Source organism: Rhinolophus sinicus, linkage group LG01 (genome assembly GCF_036562045.2).
Source record: "Rhinolophus sinicus isolate RSC01 linkage group LG01, ASM3656204v1, whole genome shotgun sequence".
Taxonomy (NCBI): Eukaryota; Metazoa; Chordata; class Mammalia; order Chiroptera; family Rhinolophidae; genus Rhinolophus; species Rhinolophus sinicus.
The window spans coordinates 179,430,595-179,453,896 of record NC_133751.1 but is presented as its reverse complement, the minus strand read 5'-3'; the positions used below and the strand labels follow the sequence as shown (position 1 = coordinate 179,453,896).

The 23,302-nt window shown below is 42.5% G+C and overlaps 1 protein-coding gene across 1 annotated transcript in view; it reads right to left on the bottom strand.

The window, feature by feature from the left end:
• Positions 1 to 23,302, bottom strand: part of LOC109444972 (aldehyde oxidase 2) — a 52,442-nt gene that overhangs the window by 5,033 nt on the left and 24,107 nt on the right. The window contains exons 13-25 of the mRNA XM_019726762.2: positions 22,630 to 22,813; positions 21,328 to 21,414; positions 20,031 to 20,200; positions 19,317 to 19,431; positions 17,676 to 17,798; positions 14,884 to 14,980; positions 14,297 to 14,421; positions 13,432 to 13,565; positions 11,364 to 11,451; positions 9,470 to 9,556; positions 9,117 to 9,308; positions 6,835 to 7,062; positions 831 to 926 (exon numbers count right to left, since the gene is read on the bottom strand). Of these exons, the coding sequence (XP_019582321.2) occupies positions 831 to 926; positions 6,835 to 7,062; positions 9,117 to 9,308; positions 9,470 to 9,556; positions 11,364 to 11,451; positions 13,432 to 13,565; positions 14,297 to 14,421; positions 14,884 to 14,980; positions 17,676 to 17,798; positions 19,317 to 19,431; positions 20,031 to 20,200; positions 21,328 to 21,414; positions 22,630 to 22,813 (1,726 nt within the window). The remainder of the gene's footprint in view (positions 1 to 830; positions 927 to 6,834; positions 7,063 to 9,116; positions 9,309 to 9,469; positions 9,557 to 11,363; positions 11,452 to 13,431; positions 13,566 to 14,296; positions 14,422 to 14,883; positions 14,981 to 17,675; positions 17,799 to 19,316; positions 19,432 to 20,030; positions 20,201 to 21,327; positions 21,415 to 22,629; positions 22,814 to 23,302) is intronic.

Genomic DNA, 23,302 nt, shown 5'->3' with positions numbered 1-23,302 from the left:
AATAACCACAGAAGAACAATAGTTCCTTTCTCCCAGAATCTACATATCAACCCCGGGAAAAGACTGATTGTCCTTGCTTGGTCATGTACCTTCTTCCTGAACCAATCCCTGCATCCAGTGGGATCCAGGAACCATAACTGGCCAGACCTGGGTCTTATGCATATATCTGTGGCCGTGGTTGGGGCAAGGAGGGTGATGGGGCCAGAATTGAGGTACCAGAATTGACGAGTCCTTCAGAACTATGTGGAACATGGGAAGTGTATTCCAAAGGAGCTGAGGGGTTGGATAGTCAAAAGCTGTAGATTGTGCCCTATAACAACCTAGTAAATTAGTCATAAAGTTAAATTTGTTCAACTTAAAGTATTATTTTTATCTCTGGGATTGTGTCTTCCTACATTGTGTGTGTATTAAAATATCCTATAAAAATTATAGGGTGATGACAGTTGATGAACTACTTGTGCTTAAATACATTAGCAACCAATATTGTTGTCCAATGTTTAAAAATTATATATACTGGTCTCAAAATAGACAAGTTGAGAAACTCCTACTCTAGGTAAGCCTGCATGCTATGCCTACCACAGCACTGTAGGGGCTCATTACTGGTGTTTTCACTAACAGTCATCTCCATCCATGAACCCTGACCAAGCTCTAGGAGTATTTGCACGTACATGTGATTTCTGCCACCTCAGCCATTCAAAGAAGTTTTTCAACTAGTCAAAATATCAGGGTTTGAGTACAGGGAGTTATTATTTACTCTAAAATTAGTGCCAAACGTCAGTCATGTCAATAATAATGTATAGAGATTAATGACTTAATTTTATTTATCTTACCTGTAGCATTTTGGTGTGAATACCTTGTCCCAGTTCATTGCCTCCATGTGTGACCAATACAGACCCATCTGTGTAGATATGAACGAGTGCAGCTGCCTAGTAAAACAACCCGGAAGGCACAGCTCAGTGCAAGTTTAGTGAGGGTCAACATAAAAAATGAGGTAATACAACACCAGTCTTATAGAGTGTGGAGGGTCAGAGAGACAAGCTTTCCTGGTAGGATTCTGAGGCTTGCTTCTGCTTTGTACAAAATTTAGGTGTAAAGAACATTCCTACACAGGAACCTGATTTTAGTAGAAGTCCCTTGGGATACTCAGGAGTTGTAGGTATCAGTTCCAACTATTTGAAAGTTGGTCCCCTGCTTAAAATCTCTGGCAAACCACTCAACTAGAGAATTAAACATTTTTAAGTACTTGCACATATTATGTGCCAACCTGGGCTCAGCTCTAGATGTATAAAAGAGGAGCAAGATGTGCTTCTTCCTCAAGTAGCTCACAGTGCAGCAGGGGACCAGGCTGCAAAGCTACTCATTAGAATACAGAATGATTTGTGAGATAAATGGGTGTGGCATTAGGGGCCCTGGAGACCTGGGAGGACAGATTCAACTGCTTCTGCGAAGCTCAGGGAAGGGTTTCCCAGAGTGACAATTGAATGGACTCATGAAGGGAAGAAGGGTTTTCCACTGAGCAAGGTGGGTAAAAACTCCCCGTTGTCTGTCAGGGACAGCCCTGCTCTTTGTTATAATATGAGGCCCTTCTGGATCAGGTCTCTTGTACTTTTCCAGTTTCATCCCTGTCTTTTCCTGCCTTGCTTCTAAGTCTGGCCTTCCCGCTGTTCCTTCCTGACATGTGCTCTTGCTTATGCTGTCCTCTCCTCCACGTCTGCTCCCCAGCCTTCAGACCCACACCCCATGGTCTCTATTCTGTTCAAACTCCCTGAACACCTCTCCTTCCCCTCTGGGAAGGATCATTGACCCCTTCTCTGCACTTATTTTCACAGAGGTGTACTGGGTTGGATAGTGTCCCTCCACCAAATTCCTGTCCACCTGGAACCTCAGAATGTAACCTTATTTGGAAATAGTCTTTGCAGATGAGGTCATACTGGATTAGAATGGGCCCTAAAATTCAATGAGCATTGTCCTTATAAGAGGCCATGGGAAGACACACAGGGGAGAAAGCCATGTGAAGATGGAGGCAGAGACTGGAGTTATGTTACCACAAGCCAAAGAACAGCAGAAGCCACCAGCAGCTGGAAAAGGCAAGGAAAAATTCTTCCCTGGAAACTTCTGAAGTAGCATGGCCCTGCTGACATCTTAATTTTGAACTTCTAGCCTCCAGAACTGTGACAGAAAGAATTTATTGTTTTAAGCCACTCAATTTGTGGTGCTTTGTTTCGGCAGCCACAGGAAATGAATACAGGGAATGACAAGTTCTTTCATGAGAGTCTCTTGGAGGAAAGGCACCTGGTCTCATTCATCTTTGTGTCCTAAAGAGAACTTTGAGCAGGTCTGAATCACAGAGACACTAAATAAATGTTTGTTAAACTGGAAAAATGGAAATGTGGTGTTTTTCCTTCCGGGAGAAGGAGGAGGAATTAGGACGTCAGTCTGTTCTGTCTGGAGATGCCTGGAGGCCCAGGATGGCTTGGAGGGGCTCCAGGCCATCAAGGCTTAGAGGTGCTAATAATAGTATTTATTCATTGTGGGCCTTTTGAGTCCCTCTGAGGACAGTGCTTCTCATACCTAGTTTAGGGAGTAGGTGTTCCAGCTTTGTGAGTCATCAGCTGTCCTGGAATAACATGCCTCAGCCCCTAGCCTGGTGATTCTTTTTTCAAATTTTTTTACTAAAATTTAGCAACATACAATATTATATTAGTTTTGGGTATATTCAACTATTGTAATCTTTATTTCTGACTGGTTCTTTTTTATGTTTTCTATCTCCATTTTTATGTTTCCTGTGTCTTTGTTGCAGTCCTCACTGAGATCACTGAGCATCCTTATAACCAGTGTTTTGAACTCTGCGTCTGGTAGGTTGCCTGTCTCCATTTTTGTTTAGTTGTTTTTCTGGAGCTTTGTTCTGTTCTTTTATTTGGGACATGTTTCTTTGTCTCCCCATTTTGGCTGCCTCCCTGTGTTTGTTTATATATATTAGGCAGGGCTGCTATGTCTCCCAGTCTTAGTAGAGTGGCCTTATGTAGTAGGTGTCCTGTGGGGCCCAGTAGTGCAGTCTCCCTGGTCACCTGAGCCAGGTGCTATAGGTGTGTCCCTTGTGTGGTTGTGTGTATCTTCTTGTTATAGTTGAGCCTTGGTTGCTGTTTGCACATCAGTGGAAGGGACTGATACTCAGGCTCGTTGTCCGTGAGGACTGGTCATGAGTACAGGAAGGAGCTGTGGTGCAGGGGCTGACCCTATGGGGCAGGATTCTCTTTAGCAGGGCTCTGTTGCTTGCCCAATGTGCCCTTTGGGTGTGTCATCCTTGGAAGCACTTGGCTGATGCTCCAGCTTGATTTGAAGCTGACCATTGGGTGTGCCAGCCCCAGGGATACCTGGGAGGGGCCTCACTGCAGGCCAAGTTCAGCCGCAGCCTGCATGAGCCACAAAGTAATATGCAGATGGCCACTGCCTGTGCTGTGCTTCGAGGTGCCTTGAAAGGCCAAGCTGCAAACCAAAGCCAGCTGCCTCTAGTGCTGGGCTTACAGCTGCTCGGCCAGAGGCATGGGACATGCTGAAGCCAGATGCTGCTTGTCTGGGTTTTGTGAACCTTTGTGAGGCCTTTGGAAAATCTACAGCATGAGCCAAGGCAGACGGTTTGTACAAAAAAACCACTGGAAGTGGCTTGGGTGTGCCTGAAAGCTGGGTGGGGCGTGGTCTCAGAATAATCAGGGCCAGGTGAATGAATGGCCTTAGCTAGGTTGATGGAGACTCCGGTATGGCCTCCACCTACGTCTGCACGCAGACAAGGGGTGGGCTCAATAAAAAAACAATGGCTTCCATTACCTCCTCCATCTGGGAGAAAGCTGCCCTCCAGCCCTCCTAAAGCCAGAAACTCAGTTACTCTCTCTAAGTTCCATTAACTTTTTGAGCTGCTGTCCCAGTACTGGAGTTCAGAGCAAGTGAGCCGTCAATGAGTAAGTCTGTATGTGGGCCCTGCAAGAGGAGTGCTTGGGAGTGCCGTCACCCTCTCGCTCACTCAGCCACAATCTTTGCTGGTTTTCTCAACCAGAATTTATGGGGACTCCTCTCCCTGGCACTGGAACCCTGGGCTGGGGAGCCTGGTGCGGCGCTGGGACCCCTTGCTTTTCCCTGGGGGGACCTCCACAGCCAAGATATCCCTCTGACTTTTAATGGTCACACGTGGGTATAGGACCAGCCTATTTTGCATCTGGCCCCCTCCTACTAGTCTTGAGGTGGCTTCTGCTGTATGTCCTCAGTTGTAGGGCTGTAGTTCAGCAAGACTTCAGGCGATTCTCAGTGATGGTTGTTTTGTGGTTTAGTTGTAATTTTGATGTGATCGTGAGAGAAGGTAAGCACAGTGTTTACCTACTCCACCGTCTTGACCATAAAAAACAGGTCCTGGTTTTTACAGAGTCCTCTCCTTGGTAATTTTACGTAGTCCCAGGAATGATTACATCTGGAACAAATTCATCCTAAGTACCTGTTAGTTATCTCTTGCTTGACGCTCCTACTCTGAGCTTCTCTGATGATCACGTTTTACTCTTTTAAAACCATTTCTCCAGGGAGTGACCTTGTGCACATATCATTATATGACAAGCAAAGTCATACCTTGAATCCTCCCTAGCCTGGTAATTTTTGAATGCGTCAATTTGGAACTCTGTGGGAAAGCTGGAGGCCTTTCAAATGGAGACTTAAAGTCATTGGTTGATTTAAAGTTTTTTTGTGGTGAAATGAGAAATTGGCAGGAAGTAGGTTGTGATTTAGGTGAGGGGCAGCCATGCAGGTGAGGGGAGGTGTGTCATAATAAAAAACAAATATGTGGTCTCTGCCCTGGTTTTTGGCACAGAGTTCCTAGAACTCTTGGAATTTACTGTCTTTTGTATGCTAATGAGATGACTGTTGTGGGGAACCTAGATTGCTTGGGGAGGTGGGGAATGGTTGCCAGGAAACCTACCACTGGTTAGAGAGTCCTATCTTATAGCCCTACTCCCTGACCTCCAGGGAGGTGTTAGACACTAAAGATTGAGTTCAATCACCACTGGCCAATGATTTAATCAATTGTGCCTATGTAATGAAATGTGCCTATGTAATGTAAAAACCCTGAAACAACAAGATTCTGAGAGCTTCTGGGTTGGTGAACACATCCACAAGCTGGAGGGCAGTGTTACTGGATGGAGACGGAATGATAGCCCCTCTCCCATACCTTGCCCTATGCATCTCTTCCATTTGGTTGTTCTTGGGTTGTGTCCTTTATAATAAACTGGAAATAATCATAGGTAAAGTGCTTTCCTGAGTTCTATGAGTTGTTCTAGGGAATTATCAAACCTGAGGGGGTGAGTAATGGAAACCCCCAAATTTGTAATCGACTGGGCAGAAGTTCGAGTAAACTGGACACCCCATTTATGCTGGTGTCTAAAATGGGGTCACTGTTGTGGGACTTAGCCCTTGACCTATGAGGTCTGCATTAACTCTGGATAGTTAGTGTGTGTCTGAGATCTCCTGGGGCAAGGGATGGGCTGTGCTGGTGTTCCAGGAGCACAGCCAAGTGCTTTACAGTCATTATCTTATTGAATCCTCATCAATCCTAAGGGAGCGGACTATTATTCTCATTCATAATTGAGGAAGCTGAGGCTCAGAGAGGTTAAATAACTTGCTTAATATCACACAGCTAGCAAGTGGCAGGGCCAAGAATTTCTCAGGCCTGACTCCAGTTGATTAGGGATTTGGGACAACTGCTTTATTCCCTAAGAAAGATTTCCTTTGCCAGGGCAGCTTTTGTGGTGTGTGTGTGTGTGTGTGTGTGTGTGTGTGTGTGTGTGTGTGTGTCTATTGACTGCCAGTAGTTGGGTATAAGTGGAAGAATGCTTTCAATGGTATACACACAAGGGAGATCTAATGCATTTTTAGATTTAGATTTTAGATTTAGATCTAATGCATGTAAGATTTTTCCAGTTGCTGAGTTTCTGCTTTTGGTGAACAATCATGGGGAGGCAACAACCTTTCCCAGTTTTCTAAACAGCTTTTCTGTATATGATGCATTGGGATTGCTGGGAAGACTCATTTGTACAAGTCCTTGTGCCATTTAATGGACTCATCTCTCAGCCGCCCTTCCTCCTCTCTTCTGGGTAGGGCCTCTGAATGACTTGCCTCTTCCTTTAGCAAATCTAACTGAAACGATTTGGGGGCCTCCCTACCCCCTCTCCCCCATCAGAATTGGTGCAGATTCCTGGGAGAGGTGGCTTGAAATAGCCAGCTTGTCAGGGCAAAATGGAATGACTTCTCTGCCTAAGACTCAGGGTGCACTGAGGAGTGTGGTGGGGACTGAGGCACAGACCCATTCCCACCCAAGCCATGAGACCCTTGAGCTCAGAAAGCACAGCACCACAGGCCTCATGGACTCCTGCTCCCCCCCACCCTTTTTTTTTAAGGAGGGCGCAGCTCACAATGGCCCTGTGGGAATGGAACCAACAACCTTGGTGTTATTAGCACCGCACTCTAACGAACTTAGTTAATTGGTCACCCCTCCTGTTCCATTTTTGACTAGGGGATTCGGTGTGTGTTGGGGAGGAGGGTGGGGGCAGGTATCAATGCTCCATCTTGGCTGTTATGCTGTGGCAGGTCTCATGCTTGCTGATGCTGTTTTCTGCCCTTGAGGTATTTTTTTTCTGCTATACTGTGAAGAAAGTGCTTGCAGATGGGGAACTGCTTGGGAAAGTTCTGTACATTTCTACCAGAGGCTGCTGGTGGTGGTGGGGGGGGAAGGGCTCAGTGCCCTGGGAAATATGACCCTCTCCCAAAGTCAAGGTTATTTACCACATATGGGAATCTTACCTGATGATAGCTTGTTGCAGCAAAGCCAACTGTAAACTTCATGGGGATAATAGCAATGCCTTTCTTCTTCCAATAATTCTTCTTATTAAACTCTTCCACTTGCATTCTTCTGCTATGAAAGGAAGATTTGTCCAGACATTCGTTCCAACATCTTATCAGGGTCTCAGGGCTGAACGCTTGTTTGTAGATGGTTTTATCAACAGTTTTGTACATGTTTTTCTCCCTAATCTGAAATGGGTAGAAAATTGAGTCAATAGTTATGGGAAGACAGAAACTGACTGCAAAATTGAGATTTGACAAGCCTCCCCATTACAGTACAAATGTTAGTGGGGAGAAGATAGGATCTTTTTTCTTTTTCTTTTAACGACGTGTATGCTTTTGCAAAAATAGTGGAGGTTATTTTTCGTCTCTTCTTCAAAACATCAATCAGGGTCTCTCCCTACTGGAAGTGGAGGGTAGTAGTAGTGACCGGTCTCTGGGAAGAAGTAGAATCGAGAAACCCTGGGAGGCAGAGTTGTTCCCCACCCCCAAAAGATTCAGAGATGGAGCAGACTTGGTACGTAGCATGTAAAAGCAAGGATTTATTGTCATAACAGAAGATTTGTTCTGCTAGAGAAGAACAGCACTGCAGCTAATGACAAATAGTAGATCTTCTCTAAGCCTTCCAGTTGCCTTTGGAATGAGTGGTCAAATCTTTTTAAAAATGTATTTGAATATGTGTGTGTCATGTCCTGGAAGCCTGCAACACTTGACAAAGAAGGAGAACCTACTGAGATATGCTTAGGAGTTTTTCATTATCCCCATCTCATTCTAATAACAAATACAATAATTACTATTATCAGCAGCAGCATTGGAATAATACTATCCCATTTATAAAAACAAATATTTTAACAAATGCTAACTCATTTGATTCTTGCAGGAACTCTGTGAGGTAAGTCATAATTGTCCTCATTTTATCGATAAGGAAACTGAGCTGCAAAGAGTTTGCCTCTCCTTGTTCAAGCTGTTCCACCTGCCTTGATTACCTTTCCATTAGATAATGCCTATCCTTCTTTAAGGCCTATCTTAAGTGCCATCTTCTCCAGAAAGTTCTTCCTGACTTCCCTCCCTCCAAGCCACTGTGATGTCGTCCTCCCTTGTACACATACACTTGATGTGTACCCTCCCTTGACACTTGATGTGACTTCTCTTAGTACAACTACTGCCTTATGCTATATTTAGGTGTTCCCGTGTGTATAGGAAGTACCCTGACAAGCACAAATCACAAGGAATTTAGGGACAAAGGGGCTCAAAGGACAATACATAGAGAGTCCTTGCTGGAGCAGAGGGTCTGTATTCAGGAAACAGAAGTGTAAAAAGTAGGCTGGGGTCTGATTGGAATATATGAGGAGCAGAAAGGCGTTATCAACAACTATCTCAATTGCCAGTGGCTACCTCTTTCTGGCCTATACCTACTGTGCACCTTCTAGGATATTGCACAAAACAATATTTTTGGATGGTATTCTTTTGGCAGTATCTCTCAAAAGTTTTCAAGTGCAGCAGCAATTTCACTCTGTAAATTTATCCTGAAGATATACACAATAGTGCAAAGATATCCCCTCGGTACATCTGTACCAAGATGTTTATTGTACCATCATTGTAGTAGCCTCAATGAGGAGCAACCTGAATGCGTATCAACAGTGGAGTGGCTAAATAAGTTACGGCACATCCATATTACATAGTGCTGTTCAGTTACGAAAAAGAATGAAGTAGATCATTCTATTGACACAGGAAGATGGCCATGGCCTATTGTCAAGTAGAGAAAGTAAGGTGCAGAATAATGTGTTTATTACGGTTCCATTTCGGTAAATAACTGTATTGTGTACATGTAAACACACACCAATGTTTGTGTATGTGTGTATGAGTACAGATAGGTGGATACACTTAGAGAAAGGGCCAGAAAAATAAACATGGAACTGTTAACAGTGGTTATCCTCAACCAATAGGGATGAGGGGATAAAAAAAGGGACATTCACTTTTTACTTTAATCACTTCAGTGGGGTATGAATTTTAAAAAGACTAATTATTTTTGTACAAATTGAAAAAAGAAAGAAAGAAATCTTTGCACAAGGAAGGTGGAAAATAAGGGGAGGGAGATGAGTTCTTTTAGGTAGTGCTGAATTTATCTTGAATCCTGAGCTGGAGCTAATTTGAGTGGTTCTTGGAGGGTATTTCCCTGGGTAGCTCGTTCTCCACCTTGTCTGATTCTTCAGCAACTTTGGTTGCGACCTTGATTACCTTACCTTTTCTGGCAGAAGGCCACATTTGGCTGCCACAGCTGTGATGCAGGATTCTGTTACCAGGGTTCCTTGTGGGAAGCCAAATCCACGAAAGGCTGTATTGGATGGTAAATTTGTCATGCATGCACGGCCTCGGAACCTGAGGTTTTGGATTTTATATGCATTTTCCAGCCTTAGTACAAGAAATTCTATAACCTAAAGTAAAAAGAGATATTCACATATACTGGACAACACCTTTTTTGCTTTTCTCTAAAAGTCAAGTACAGAGTTGAGCTGCTTGTGGAACTTGGTAAGTTCTTAAGGAAACATTCTACATTCTATTCATGATCAAGCACACTGGTTTCTGATGCACATACCTGCTCTGAGTCGTCCAGTGTGCACCCTCCGTTAATGAAGCACTCAATGTCTAGAGCTTTGATTCGCCCGTTGTTCATGAATCCCACCTGTCGTCAAATGATGGATGTTTTATGATATGTTTAAAATTTACATGCCAAGTTGGAATCACAGCCCATCTGCTCTATTGGGGGGATGGAATAAAGACAGACTCTGCTCTTGTTTGCTTGGGAGTGTCCCACACCTGGCTAGTCCCTTATTTTACAGTGCTTGGCTGACAAAGACCTCCTCCTCTGACCTGAATTTTGCTGAGCCTTTTCTTTTCAACGTGTAATTTTCTGGCTTCACAGTCAGTATAGAATTCTAAAGTCCTTGATTATCTTGGGACATATAATTACTACCCTCTTTTTTCCTTATTCTTGGAAGACTCCCCATCACTTTTTACTGGTCTTCCTTCTAATTTAGTTTGTGGTAAAGCTCTGGAATTCCAAAATGCATTGGAATGAATCACAGTGCATCCTTACAAGAAAGCCTTGGAAGCCAAGGAGTGGAATGGACCTGGGGGTGACGGTTCTCATGGTACTGAGCTGGTGAAGCGTTTTATAATTGGTTATGGATTTAACAAATGTGAACTAGTGCTGCTGTTCTTATTGGGACTCACAGAAAGCACCTTATATTTTTCTGAAGTTGTCACATGCCTTCCACCCACCTAGACCAGTTTGTCTGTATAGCCCAGATTGAAAAGAAAAATTTCCACTCCCTGTTGTAGTTCTACCAAAAAAGGATTGGCTCTAGTCCTTTGCCTTATCCCCTTTCTGAAAACGGGGATAAATACAACTGATGTAACCATACAACTATATGGTTATCATCATCTACTCCAAAGGAAAGGTTGGATAATAAATCAGAGCAGTTAGGACATATAGGAAAATCCACAAATTCAGAATTTATGGTAATTTTGACAAATGCTAGGCTGCAATTTACCTTTGACTTTTCATGAAAAAAGGATTGCTAAGCAAAGGTAGCAGAGAGAATTCTTGAACTGTTTAATATAACTTTTTCAAGAATTTCGGAAGAGCCTATTCACACATAAACATCTATTATGCTATTTTGCTTCTAATCTAATACGCTAAATGGTTCTGAATAACCAAGCAAAACTTTGTTAGCAATGTTTGAATAAGGATCTACACATACATATATATAAACACACATATTATTATATTGGAAGTAAAATTATGTTTCTTTGAAAATAAAATTTGGATTTTTCCAAAAAGTCTGATTACTTTCCCTCTTTTTAATTATATTTTATATTTCTATAATTACCAAAATATTTACATTCTAGAATCTTCTTAATAAGTATGAATCTAAAATAGTCTCATAACTATAATGTAAATAAAGCGTGATTTGTAATCTAGGCCAAAACCAAAGAACGCAACAACCACCATAACACCAATTGCCACAGTCCCAGAGTGTGCCTCTACATTGCTCTTGGTACTAGGAGATAACAATATCTGTGAGTACTAGTTTCTGTGCAATCAAAGGCAAATAAACAGTTTAATGCCACCTAGGGTTCATTCCTCTCTAATTAAAAAAAACACTAATGCCAATGGAAGATATAAAATTTTGCTGTAGTATGGAAAGCTGTGGCTTTAGTAACACAGGGAACATATCAATTTAGTAATACAAGGCAATGACAAAAGCAGATAGAAAATCTAGCTACATGTATGCTATAAGCAAGTCCAAAATAAATCATATATGATAGGAAAATATTACATTAGAACTATCCTAACAACTCAGTCACAAATTTTAAAAGTAGTATTATTGTTTGATTTTAGAATTTAGCAAAATCAAAATAATAGAAAAGACTAAAACCATTCAAATAAAATAAGGTATTTTAATAATTTCATCTTTAACACTCACTTTATATTTTCCAAATAATGGGTGTCTTCCCCCAGTTATTAACATATCATCTTCACGATCAAGAACAAGACGAATGGGGTGACCAGTTCTAAAGAAAACAAATCTTACATTATCTACCCAACACATCCATCCATCCTCCCATCCATTCATCTAATCATGTAGTATCCATTCACCTGTTTATCCATCTCCTCATTTAACTATCTACCCAACCATCTGTCTGTCTACCTTTCTACCCCTCTAACTCCCATCCATTTTCCCAGCCATTTACCCAACCATCATTGCATATATATTCATTGAGTGCATAACATGCTAGGCATTGATCTGAATTAATGTATGACAAAATTGCTAAATTACTGTTGTCTCCGTGGTCCATAATTCAGTAGTTGGAGATCTAGTTAAAGTTGTTAACGTCACATGCCAGTTAACTTGTGTTGTTATGGCTTCAAATTTGACCCTCACCCAGATCCAGCCATTTTGCATATCCCACCACCAGTTACAAAGGAAAAAGAATGTGAACAGATTAATGTAAACTTAAGAACAAAACTGCAAAAACAAGGTCAACACTTGTCTTAGGACATCTGGGTTAGCATCTTCATTTTCACCCATAATTGCTACTATGTTGGCCAGGTTGGGCCCTTAGATAGCCAGGAGCTTCCGCTTTTCTATCTCTAGGGCAGATGTTCCCAGACTTTGGAGTGCAGAAGAATCATCTGGAATGCTGGTGAAAAATGCAGATTCCTGAGCCTCAACACTAAGACTCTGATTCAACAGGTTGAGGAGGGGCCCTAGAATTTACATTTTTCTCAGCGATTCTGATGCAGGTGTCTTCAGATACACATTGAAAACCACAATTCCAGCACAGGGTTTCCTGATCTTTAATGGTGGGGACCACCTGGAGCATCAGTTAAATGTACAGTTTCTGGGTTCATGCCCTGGTGATTTTCATTCTGTGGGTCTGCTATGTGAAAGCAGGAATATCTATGAGCCCAGAAAACTTGTTATCAGCAGTTTGAGAACACTGCTCTGGGGACCGCTTATTGCGTGGCAGGTGTGTGATATGGCAGGCTGTAGTTTAAGACACGGATTCCCACACTTGGCTGTACAATGGAACCATTGGGGAAGTTTTAAAGTATACTGATGGCTGGGTCAGTATGGGGCAGTCTAGGCCCTGGGATGTAAATGCTCCCCAGGAGATTCTAATGTGCAGTCATGTTTGAGAAGTCTTAAAGCCACAGAGCCTGGTGGGAATATGAACTGATGATCTCTTGCTGGGTGTCTGGTGGGTGCGAATAGAGAAAGGTTCATTATGGAAAGAATTGGAGATAGGATTCAGATCCTGTCTTTACCTACCTATTGTTGTGGAAGGAGACGCATATCTAAGTGCCTTGGGACTTAGCTCTGAACTACACACAAGTTGTGAAAGGAAGCAGGACCTTAGAACTTTGCAGGCTGATTGGGGTTCTGACAAAGTACCAAAGAAATAGCCGTAGAAAATGAACAAGGAACAGAAAAGCCAGGGCCATGCCCCGTGTGAACAGTGAAGGAGCGAACCTCTGGGTTGAGGTTAGCCGGAAAACTCTCATTGAGGACATCATCCATCCGTTGAGCACACATTGCAGAACCAGCCCTTCCCAGGGGCAGGGAGGCAGAGGGTACGAAAGAAAAGTCGGGGAGCAGACAGTAGGTGACAGTAGGAAGGAAAAGTTGGGGAGCAGCCTCCCCCATGGCACGCCATTGCGCAGGTAACTTGCCACACCCCTAAATGGGTTACCTTTTCTAAAGCTCAGGGACAGAACAGCCTCAGCTCTGGAGGTGTTCAACAAATAATACCACTCTACCTTTTTATAGCAAATTAGCCTGTTCAAAGTCCTATCTATATGTGACTTTTCTAATAACTCGAAGAGTGTGGGTATTGTATCTACAATTAAAAAGAAAAAGAGACAGGAGGCTGAGTTGCCCAAGGACACACAGGTGGTTATGACAGCAGTCCAAGTGACTCTCAGACTGTGACTGATTTGCCCGCAGTTCTGAACATCTTACATCCGCGTGTATCCCCAAGCACACTTACTTGATAGCGCCCACCGCTGCAATAGCCCCGAGGACAGCAGGTCTTCCCACCTTCCCGCCAAAACCTCCGCCCACTCGTTTTACGTGACAGGTGATCCTGTTGATGGGGATGTTTAAAGTGGAGGACACTGTTTTCTGTAAAAGTTAGATATTGGGAACGTTTTACAAAGTGAAACAGCAAAGAAGACTTTTGTTTCCTGAAGTACAACATCACAGCAAAATTCATCCACATCTACTGTCAGTGAAAAGAAGACCAAGATAGTCTGAAATGTGTCTTGCGGAGCCCTATTGAATTCATAACCATGGGTCATTGTCACAGAACAGCCTTTCCAGCAGAAAAATGCTATTTTTCCAGAAGGGAAACTGTCAGCATCCTGGAGCCCTGTCAGAAGCTGGAATCCTAGCCAAATGCCTGGACCTAATGTCCCAACAAGGTGAAAAACAGCAAACTCGTGACCACCTACTAAAGAAGATATATTTGCAGCTGAAACCTGGAGCACTTCATGACTGGGGAGGTGAACACGTGCTCTAAAGTGACATGTTTACTCCAAAGGTTATCTGTAACGATAATTTCAGAGAAAAATCAAGTACAAAACAACTTAGTGTTGTCATCCAATCACAGAGTTCGTTTAAGCATGGTGCAAATGAATGTAGTCTTGAAATCTAAAGTGACTGTGGCTGTTCTTTTACTTACTTGACAAGACCAGAAAAAAATAAATGGGTTCTGGGGTTTTAGCTCTTTCTTGATGTCCAATACTTGGATTCTAAGTTTCTGCAGGTAAATGACCGTCCGCTGTGAGGCTTTGGTGCTTGAAGGCCATGATGGACTTAGGAAGTTGCTGAGTTGGGGCAATTCTGGACCTCACCTGCACATGGGCTGGATCCTGCGTTGACACATAAATGTCCAGTTCTTTGTCCTCTGTCTTTGGAATAACAAGCACTGTTTGTGTTTCCATGTAAAAGTGTTCCTGTCCTCCAACATGGACTTCTCCTGTTAAGTGCAAGCACAGGGAAGTTCTAGAAGGTATGTGCTGGGTGGAAACCACCATTTGGGGAAATTCAAAAGCAAGTTAAGACATAGACTGGCCAGTCTGGATTTGTCCTGACCAAGGAACGGATGGATGTGGCATTTGTCCTATAGCAACTGAGGGCAATCTGTATCAGAGACTACAGTTCTGGATAACAAGTTGAAAGTGTTTGGTTCTGTTCCTCACTCTGCCCTTGACTTATCAAAATTGTAGGAGTTTTTCTTCTATTTATTCAGTTGCCCCCTACCTCCAACCCCCAAAGTCTCTCTCTCCCTGTCATCTTTAGAAAGAAAAGCTAAAAGAGAAATTTGGCAAAATGCCAAGACTTTAGAGGATGGACTTTCTGAGAGGAAATCATATGCTTGCAATACCTGTTTCAGAATAGAATCCTGCAAATATTCTATCAAATATCCTGAGTCTCTTACCTTCAACAACTTGATCGACTTTTTCAAATGCCTCCTCAATGTTTCCTTGTTCCAGTTTTTTTTCAGGGCATAGGAATGAGTTGTTTTTTATTGCATCCTGAATGACAGCAAAACAACCCCACGAAAGTCAATTCTTTTTATTTTTTCTTCTACCGACAGTATTTTCTTCATCAAAAGCCTGCAAACTCCTGAAAATCTACTAGGACACATGAAAGGAGTCATGCAAGCACAGGAATACTAGAGTAGTGGACTCACTGCAGAGACAGGATGTCAGAGAGTTTCTTCTAGATTTCAGAGGAAACCAACAAGGATTAGAGAAATGTTAAGGATCGAGATCTGGAGACACTAGGATGGTCCAGGTGATAACTACTCATTTCTCATTTTCAATGTGGTTCTCCAGGGAACAGGTGATAAGTCCAAATGCAGTATGGGTGAGGCTCTGGGCCTTCCATTTATACACTCTTCTTGAAGAAAAATACTAGGTAGTTCACATATGAGAACCTCTAAGTCAGGGATCTGAAAGAACTGAGGCTCTGTTGAAGAAGAAGACTCAAGTCCTAACATATCTCTGGGCAAGAAAGCCCGATAGAAACTGCAGGAAGTTTGTTCATTTCTTTGAATATTTGGCGTATCCCACAAGGCCTTTCTAGCTCTTTGTTCTATGTTTTCTTTCTGATATTAACATGAACTGACTCACACATGAGGACTGGGAGCCAGCTCATTCTGAGGTTTGGTAGACCAACCTACTGACAGGCTATCCTTGCTTTCCTTCAGACCCAAGGTGGGTTCCCATACTTGAGAAGAGCATCTGTCTTCTGCATTCTCACTCTCCAATAGCTTTAAAGTCATCGCCATTCTTGCTAATGATGATAATGAGAGTAGCTAATATTTGAGTGCTTGCTTTGTGTCAAGCCCTGTACAACATACAGTGTATTTACATGCATTTTCACATAAATTCTATTATGATCTCTATTTTCCAGATGAAGAAACTGGACTTAGAGAAGTTATAACTTTCTCAAAGTCATGCTTTCAAGCTCAGGCTTAGTTTTCAGAAACGTTTGGCCTAAAATTGAATATTTGATTTCTCAAAGCAGCAGAAAATGAACAATATAGTAACAATTTTCATTTTCTGCTATACCAAGCTCTCAATAAGTCACCCTAGGACATGTGGACGTAGTTTTATTGTCATACTGCAATATGTCATAAAATAATATAATGTTATTACAATATATGCCATATTTATTGAGCACTAACTACACCAGGCACAATTCTAAGTGATTCTAAGTGCTTTACTCATTTAGTCTTAGGGCAACCTGATGAGGTAGGTATTATTATATATTGTTATATAAAATCCCTGCTTTACAGAAGAGGAAACAATGGCACAGAGAAGTCAAGTAACTTGTCTAAGGTCACACAGTTAATAATTAGTTTGACTAGGATTCAAACCTGGAAGTTTAGTTCTAGAACCTATACTTTTAATCACTATTTTACACTGCCTCTTATATATGCATAGTCATATAAATGAATGGATGGATGGATGAATAAGTATTGGTATATATGACTATTTTGTTACCTACTTTTGTTCATAAAATAATTTTTTTGCTGACTCTGGACAGTCCAATTCTGTGGGAATTCTAGATCTCGAACCATTCTGAGACCCAGGATATTTCACGGGGTGTGTCCTCTGGGTGTGACATTTTCCCCTTGAGGAAATGGGATTAGAATTGAAAATTTCAAAACCCATATTAGGATCTTAGTACAACCCTAGGAAGGGGAGTGAGCCAAGAAAAGTGGCCTGGACTACTTGCAAACTCGGCAAAATGGGAATTAGAATTAGAGTTGATTTGACCTTTTAAACGTTTTGAATATTGAGAAGTTATACCTTTTAGGCATATTTTTAAAATATTTAAATGGGTCACTAGGGCCTTTGAAAAACTTTTATTTTCTGTCACAAGTACACAAGTAAGTAAGCTTTCCCAAATTCAATTACTCTGAACTTGTCCTTCATTGAATTAGAACCTGCAAACCCCAGTCCACATTGAACTTTTCTATTCTAACTTCATTATTTTTGCTGAAAATAGCATTTGCATTCCATTGTCTAGATCCAGAAATGAGAGTGAAATTTGTGTGAATTCCATCATGAAAGTCCCACTAATTTTGAGCTCCACCTTGAAAACACGATTGTTCCCAATATCCAGTCTTATCATTTCCCTTAAGTAATAGAGTCCCTAATTTTTAGTGTATACCTGGCCACCTGGAAAATCTGTTTCCCAGCTCGCCTGTAGATATGGCATGTGACTAGGTTCTAACCAATGAGATGTAGGAAGGTGTGTGCAGCTTCTTGGAGTGCCCTTAAAGGGAGGGCTATGCCCTTCTTCCTCACCTCACTGTCTCTACTGTGTGGAATGTGGACTTAATGGCCAGAGCTTTAGTAGCCATTGTGGGCCAAAGTGTGACCTGGAGAATGGGAACCATGCATGATAAGAAACTAGATATAAGTAATCCAGATCCCAGGATAGAACCACATATAAGCTCTGGAGTGACCATATCTAGACCTTTAGAATGTAAGAGAGAAAGAAATTTATATCATTATTTTTTTTCCTGTTTCTTGGAGCCAAAGCTAATTTCAGTTCATAAAAATAATATCTTCCAGAGAAAGCTGATTTTTTCAGAGCAAGCCAGTGACAAGAAAAATGTTAGAGCCCTGAATTAGTCTTGCATTAAGATATTTACATTACAAAAGAACTTTTAATTCTACGACTTTAAAGGAAAGCCTGGATAGCTCTGCTTACCTCGATGGTGAAGATTATGGGCTCCAGATCTTCATATGTGATTTTTATCATTTTAATCGCTCGCTTTGCCTGTACATCTGTTTCTGCAACCACAGCACAGATGATCTGGCCCACGCAGAGTACCTGCAGAGAGTGCATGCATGAAGCAGGTAGAAAATTCTGGATAGGACTGGGCTTAGCTCAACCTTAAGTGGCTGGTGTCTTACTAGTGGCTGAGCAATAATAACCACATTGGAGTTACATTCAACTGCATGTGCTTGGCTAAAATCTTTTTTCCAAATTTTAATTTAATAATTTAAATAACACAGGAAGTTTTATTGGCCATTTTACTCCAGTGAATGTGAATCCTAGAGTGGATGTGAGATTGGCTGTGACCTGAAACTACTATGTCCTATGTCAAGCTTGGTTTACATGTCATCTTCATGGTGTCATTTTAAAGTTTAAAGATAAAAAAAACATTTTTTTGTAAAATATATTCTGACTCTCAATTCATGTGTTGAGCCCTAACCCCCAAGGCAACTATATTTGGAGATAGGGCCTTGAAAGAGGTGATCAAGGTTAAGTGAGGTTGTAAGGATGGAGCGCTAATCCAATCGGACTGATGTCCTTATAAGGAAAAGAAGAGACACTAGGGAGGCTCACACACAGAGAAAAGGCCATGTGAGGACACAGGAAGAAGATGTCTATCTACAGGCCAGGAAGAGAGGCCTTAGGAGAAACCAAACCTGTCAATACCTTGGTCTTGGACTTTCTAGCTTCCAGAACTGTGAAAAAATAAATGGCTGTTTTTATAAGCCACTCAGTCTGTGGCATTTTGTTATGTTAGCCTGAGCAGATAATATAGCTCCTGAACGACAACCAACCTCTTTATCTGGAATTCAACCAAAAGAACAGTGATTCATTCCACGGCTGGAGGAGAAACACTCCATTTGGGACTCATTGAAATGTGACAATAATAGCTAATGCTCACGTGCCAAGCACTGTTGTAAGTACTTCACATGTATTCACTCATTTAAATCTCACAACAACACAGCGAGGTAGGGGCTATGATTATTTCCGTTTTAAATGTGCTGACACCCAAGGACACACAGCTAGTGAGTGGCAGGGCTGGAACATGAACTAAGGTAGCCTCGCTCCAAAAGCAATTGCTCAGTGAATGGTTGTAGAATTGAATTAAAAGATGGCAAGAGCAACTTTATTAAAAATGGAATATGTGAGGTAGGTGGGAGGTGGGGGGGGGGGTGTCCGTGGGTCTAGGAAGAGAGGGAGTCCGGTGTAAATATTATAACAGGGAGTGTTTTTTGTTTTTTTTTTGTATTCTCATCTCTGGATCTTTCTGGGATATTCTATCTTGATACAGGTCAGTTCTGGCATTTATTCTTCAGATAAATTGATTCAAGAGCACACAGTGGGAAAACTAAGATTTGTTGTTTTTCTGGAATAAGTTTCTTTTTTACTGTGCTATTTCCTGACTCCAGAAGAGTAGGTCTGTCTGAATAAAGACATTAGGTAGAAAGAAGCTAGAAGAACTGGTACTTATACCCCTGGTGGCAGAGAAGGCTGGGAGGCAATGGGAAGCTGGCTGGAGGTGGTACCTGGTGATTATCTGCACAAAGTCACCTGGGAAGGCATATTCCATACCTCATCTATAGGCAACAATTTGTCATCTTCAGCACCATTGGTGCCTGGAATGTCTTTAGCTGTTATCACATCAAGCACCCCGGGTAGTTCAAGGGCCTCAGACAAATCAATTGATCTGAAGAGAAATATTTAAGTAGAAATCAGCAATCTTTGAGGGCCCCAAATCTGAGGGAGGGATAGAATATGGTTAAAAATCAAAATATGTAACAACTAGTTAAGCCCTGACCAATCAGAGCTGACTTGCCATAGGTAGGGTCCAGGAGGCCCCCTGCTGGACCAAGAGGGTAACACTTAGCTGCTGGGAGGGGAGCTGAAGGAGGGACCAGAGTGGCAGTGGCAAGGGATGTCCTTAGGAAGCTTAGGACAGTGGCCATTTACCATTCAGTAAGGAAGTATTTCAGTATCACCAGCTGAATATCAGCCCTACTCAGAGTTATTCCTTTGAGCCCTGCCTGAGGCTACAGCAGGGAGTTGTGGTGCTGTGAGGTTAGAATGGAACCAGGGGGCCTACAACTATGATTTTTGTTCTTTCTTTCATGATGGTCATTTCTGGATAACCCTCCCTTCCTCCTCCTGGGGCTGATGAATTTTTCTTTATTCTTTCCACTTTAGATTCTTTGGGTTTAGGACATTGCAGGAGAATAGGCACATTCCTCCAAGGGAATCCACACATGTGCTTTTAAAAGCCGTTTTGAAAACTTTTATTTTACTTACATGATTTTTGCATGGGCTCTGGTACTGGTCACCAATGCCATGAAAAGTTCTTTATCCAACCTGGGGATGTCATCACAAAATATGGCTTCACCTGTGGCATGTTTAAGACCTGATAAGTGCATTATGGGACGTCCAACTGGATCTTGGAGGGGTTGGTGAGAATCTACACTCTGTAGAGAAATACAAGAGTTAACCTGGAAAACTTTAATCTTCAGAAGTGGCCTGGCTAATTACCAACACGCCTGATTCAGGATTGAGAAATGAGACAGTTATCCTCGGGCAACAAATATTGGAGTGGGTCAGATGATGAGTGTTGCAATTTAATGATGTAACTAGACTGGGACATAGTCATTTGAGTTATGTGGCAATACCGTAGACAGGGCCAAGTTTTTGGCAAAATTGTGAAGTAGGTAAAGGGATACCCTGGCTTCTCCTTTTGGCATCTTCTTTTCCTAGGTGGTGCTCTTGTACCCCTTTCTTCTGGAATTCAGAGGGTCTCCCTGTCCTGCTTTTGTACCTTTCCAGTAATCACCTGTTTACATTAAAGTGATTATGATGATGAGGGCTACAGTGATATAATTCCCGAGAGTGGGGGACCAAAATCTATGTTGAAAGCCTGCTTATTACTTGAGTAGGATCTCTGGTGGGGGAGGAAGTAGCAAATGGCAATGGAGTCCATTCAGATCCAGACTAAGGTGTCTTGGCTGCCCTTTTAAGGGCATAAAGACATTACTGGGAGTATAAGGAAATGGAGAAAATGTTTACTCTGGAACTCTTCTCAAGGAAGATCTGTGCGTGGTGTGTGTGTATGGAGATGGGGTGGTAGGAGGGGTTGTGCTCTAGCCATAAGAACAGATACTTTCTAAGTTGTCTTTCAAGAAGGGTGAGTTCAGTTGTTTGCAGGGCTCTTGTTTTCCTGACTGGAGGTTAAACATTTGTCATCAGGGCTGGAGGCTGAACTTTGCTACTCTCCTGCTCTGTCCTTCAGCCACAGCGGGCTCAGCTGCTCTTCAAACAAATGCCCAAAGAACACCAGTTTGCTAGTTTGAAGAGATTATCAATTATTAGTCAGTCTGTCAAACCACTCTAGGTTGGTTGAGGTTTGAGTATATCTAGCGGTAGCTCAGGCCTGATCGTAGAGCCAGCATCTCCCTGACGTAGCCTAAACAAAGGGCCAACACGCTAGCAAAAGCTGCAGAGTCAGAACTAAAAATCTCAGCTCTGAAGTGCTTTCCTGTTCGTACAGCTATCGCTTATCTCTTAGTTTCTAAGTTTCCGTTAAATTAAACTTACTGACCTGGTACCTTTGGACTCCCTGGGGTACTGTGACCGGGAAATCTTCTAGAGCACTTAGGTCTGAAATTTCAGGATAATGAAGGCAGTCCTGAGAGAGGATTCAAAACAATAAAGGTAAACTGATTAGTCTGTGATTAAGCCGGGCTTTGATTTATGTGAAAACGACTTGGCTAAAGTATCCACGAAATTGCAAGGCTGGGGTAGACTGGATAACCAGAATCCACATCCCCTCCCAGGATTTCATTTTTTTAAGGAAAGTTTATTGCCCTCCTTCCCTTTGTACATAATGACGAACTGGACTGACTGGTTTGAATCTGATCCTCAGTCACCTGGAGAAGGGAGAGGCCTATTAGTGAGCTGGCTGGCAGACAGGTGGAAAAGCAAGAAAACTTGGGGCTGGATAAGCCATCTCAGAATGAGCTGGAGTTCACTGTACACAAAAGAGTCCAAATCCTGATTATTTTTCTCATCCACCCAGCTTTTCTGGGAGGGCAGTAAAATTGGGAAGGCTCTCTTTGTGTCACTGAAACACATCAAGTATCTTGATGCAGAAATTAAATAGCAGCAAGGATTATCCTGGTGAATGTGGTTGGTGAGGGTCTTCATCTGAGTAAATGAAAATCAGACACTTTAGTAGCCCTGGACTTTGGGGTGGGGTGTGGGAAGCAAGGAGTACAAGGTAAGGCCAGAGTTATAATCATGGTCAGGAAAGGGGAGAGAGAGAAAAAGTGAGAGGGAGAGAGAGATTTGCTTTACTCAACTTACTCCAGAGTTTATACTCAGAAAATCCTGAAAGAAGCTACTTATATATTAGCATGCAAATAAGTTGTAGTATTTTTGAAAAATAAAATTTTATTTTGCATTTTATATTGAAACTGAAATTTGGCTGCCTGAGGGCCAGAGGGCCAGAGGGTACTTTCTGGGGTGGTGGAAATGCTCTGTAATTTGTTTGAGGTTGTGGCTACATGGCTTTACACATTTGTCAAAACTCACTGAATTTAAGTAAGGTGCATTTTCTTATATGTAAATGTACTTCAATAAAGTTGATTTTAAAAGAAAAAAAATTGCACATCAGAGGCAGGGCACGCAGTAGACATCTGTGAACTGAAGACAGTCTGGCATCCTAAGCCTCATGAATCCTGGAAGGACAGATCCTGGAAGGAAGGATGGCTGGGAACTGACAAGGCCAGACCCAGAACAGGTGACAGATAATGGCACAGGTCGCCCACACAGACAGTCTGCAAAAGTAGTGGGAAAGCTGGGAGCTGTGGCTGCAATGAGCACATACAAGCCAGACACTTACAGGCACAGAGAACAGCTTCACTAGCTTCTTCAGTTCCTGCAGAACTTCTAGGTAGAATTTGAAGAGGAAACTGACCACCAGAGTCCTCTTGAATTCTACCCTCCCCCCTGGAGCTGAGCCTGGGAGGGAGACTTCATCCAGAAGCAGCCTGCAAGCCTCATCTAGCATCAGTTCATTCCAGCGCCTGGTAGGGTTGAAGGCAGGAAGGAACCAGTTAAAGGCAGTCTGAATCATGTGGCATGTGCCAGGTATTGGATGGTGATCGTTTAGAGACCCCAGAGTCCTTTTTTATGAGTCAGAAGGGAACTTAGAAATCATGTAAGCAAGCCCTTCAGGAAAACTGAGACCTGGGAGCCTGCACCAAGTGGCTGAGGGTTATTGCAGGGTAAGGGTGGGACCCGTTCCATGGCAATATGAACCAAGCATGTTCAAGAGCCAGAATGTGCTGGGACCTGGCATTAATACATAGACCACTAGAGTCAATTCCAGTATGAACGGGACAAGGCTCCGACTTAGCTACTGCTTTTCCTGAGAAAGCAATAGAGTGCCCTTGAGAGGCAGGAGTGGCAGGTGCCGCCTGGGCGCTGCCCGCTGTGGATTGCTGGGTGTTGGTGCACAAGAGAACTGAGGCTGGCTGCAGTCCTGGGCCGTTTCTGTTGTCTCCTTCACCCAA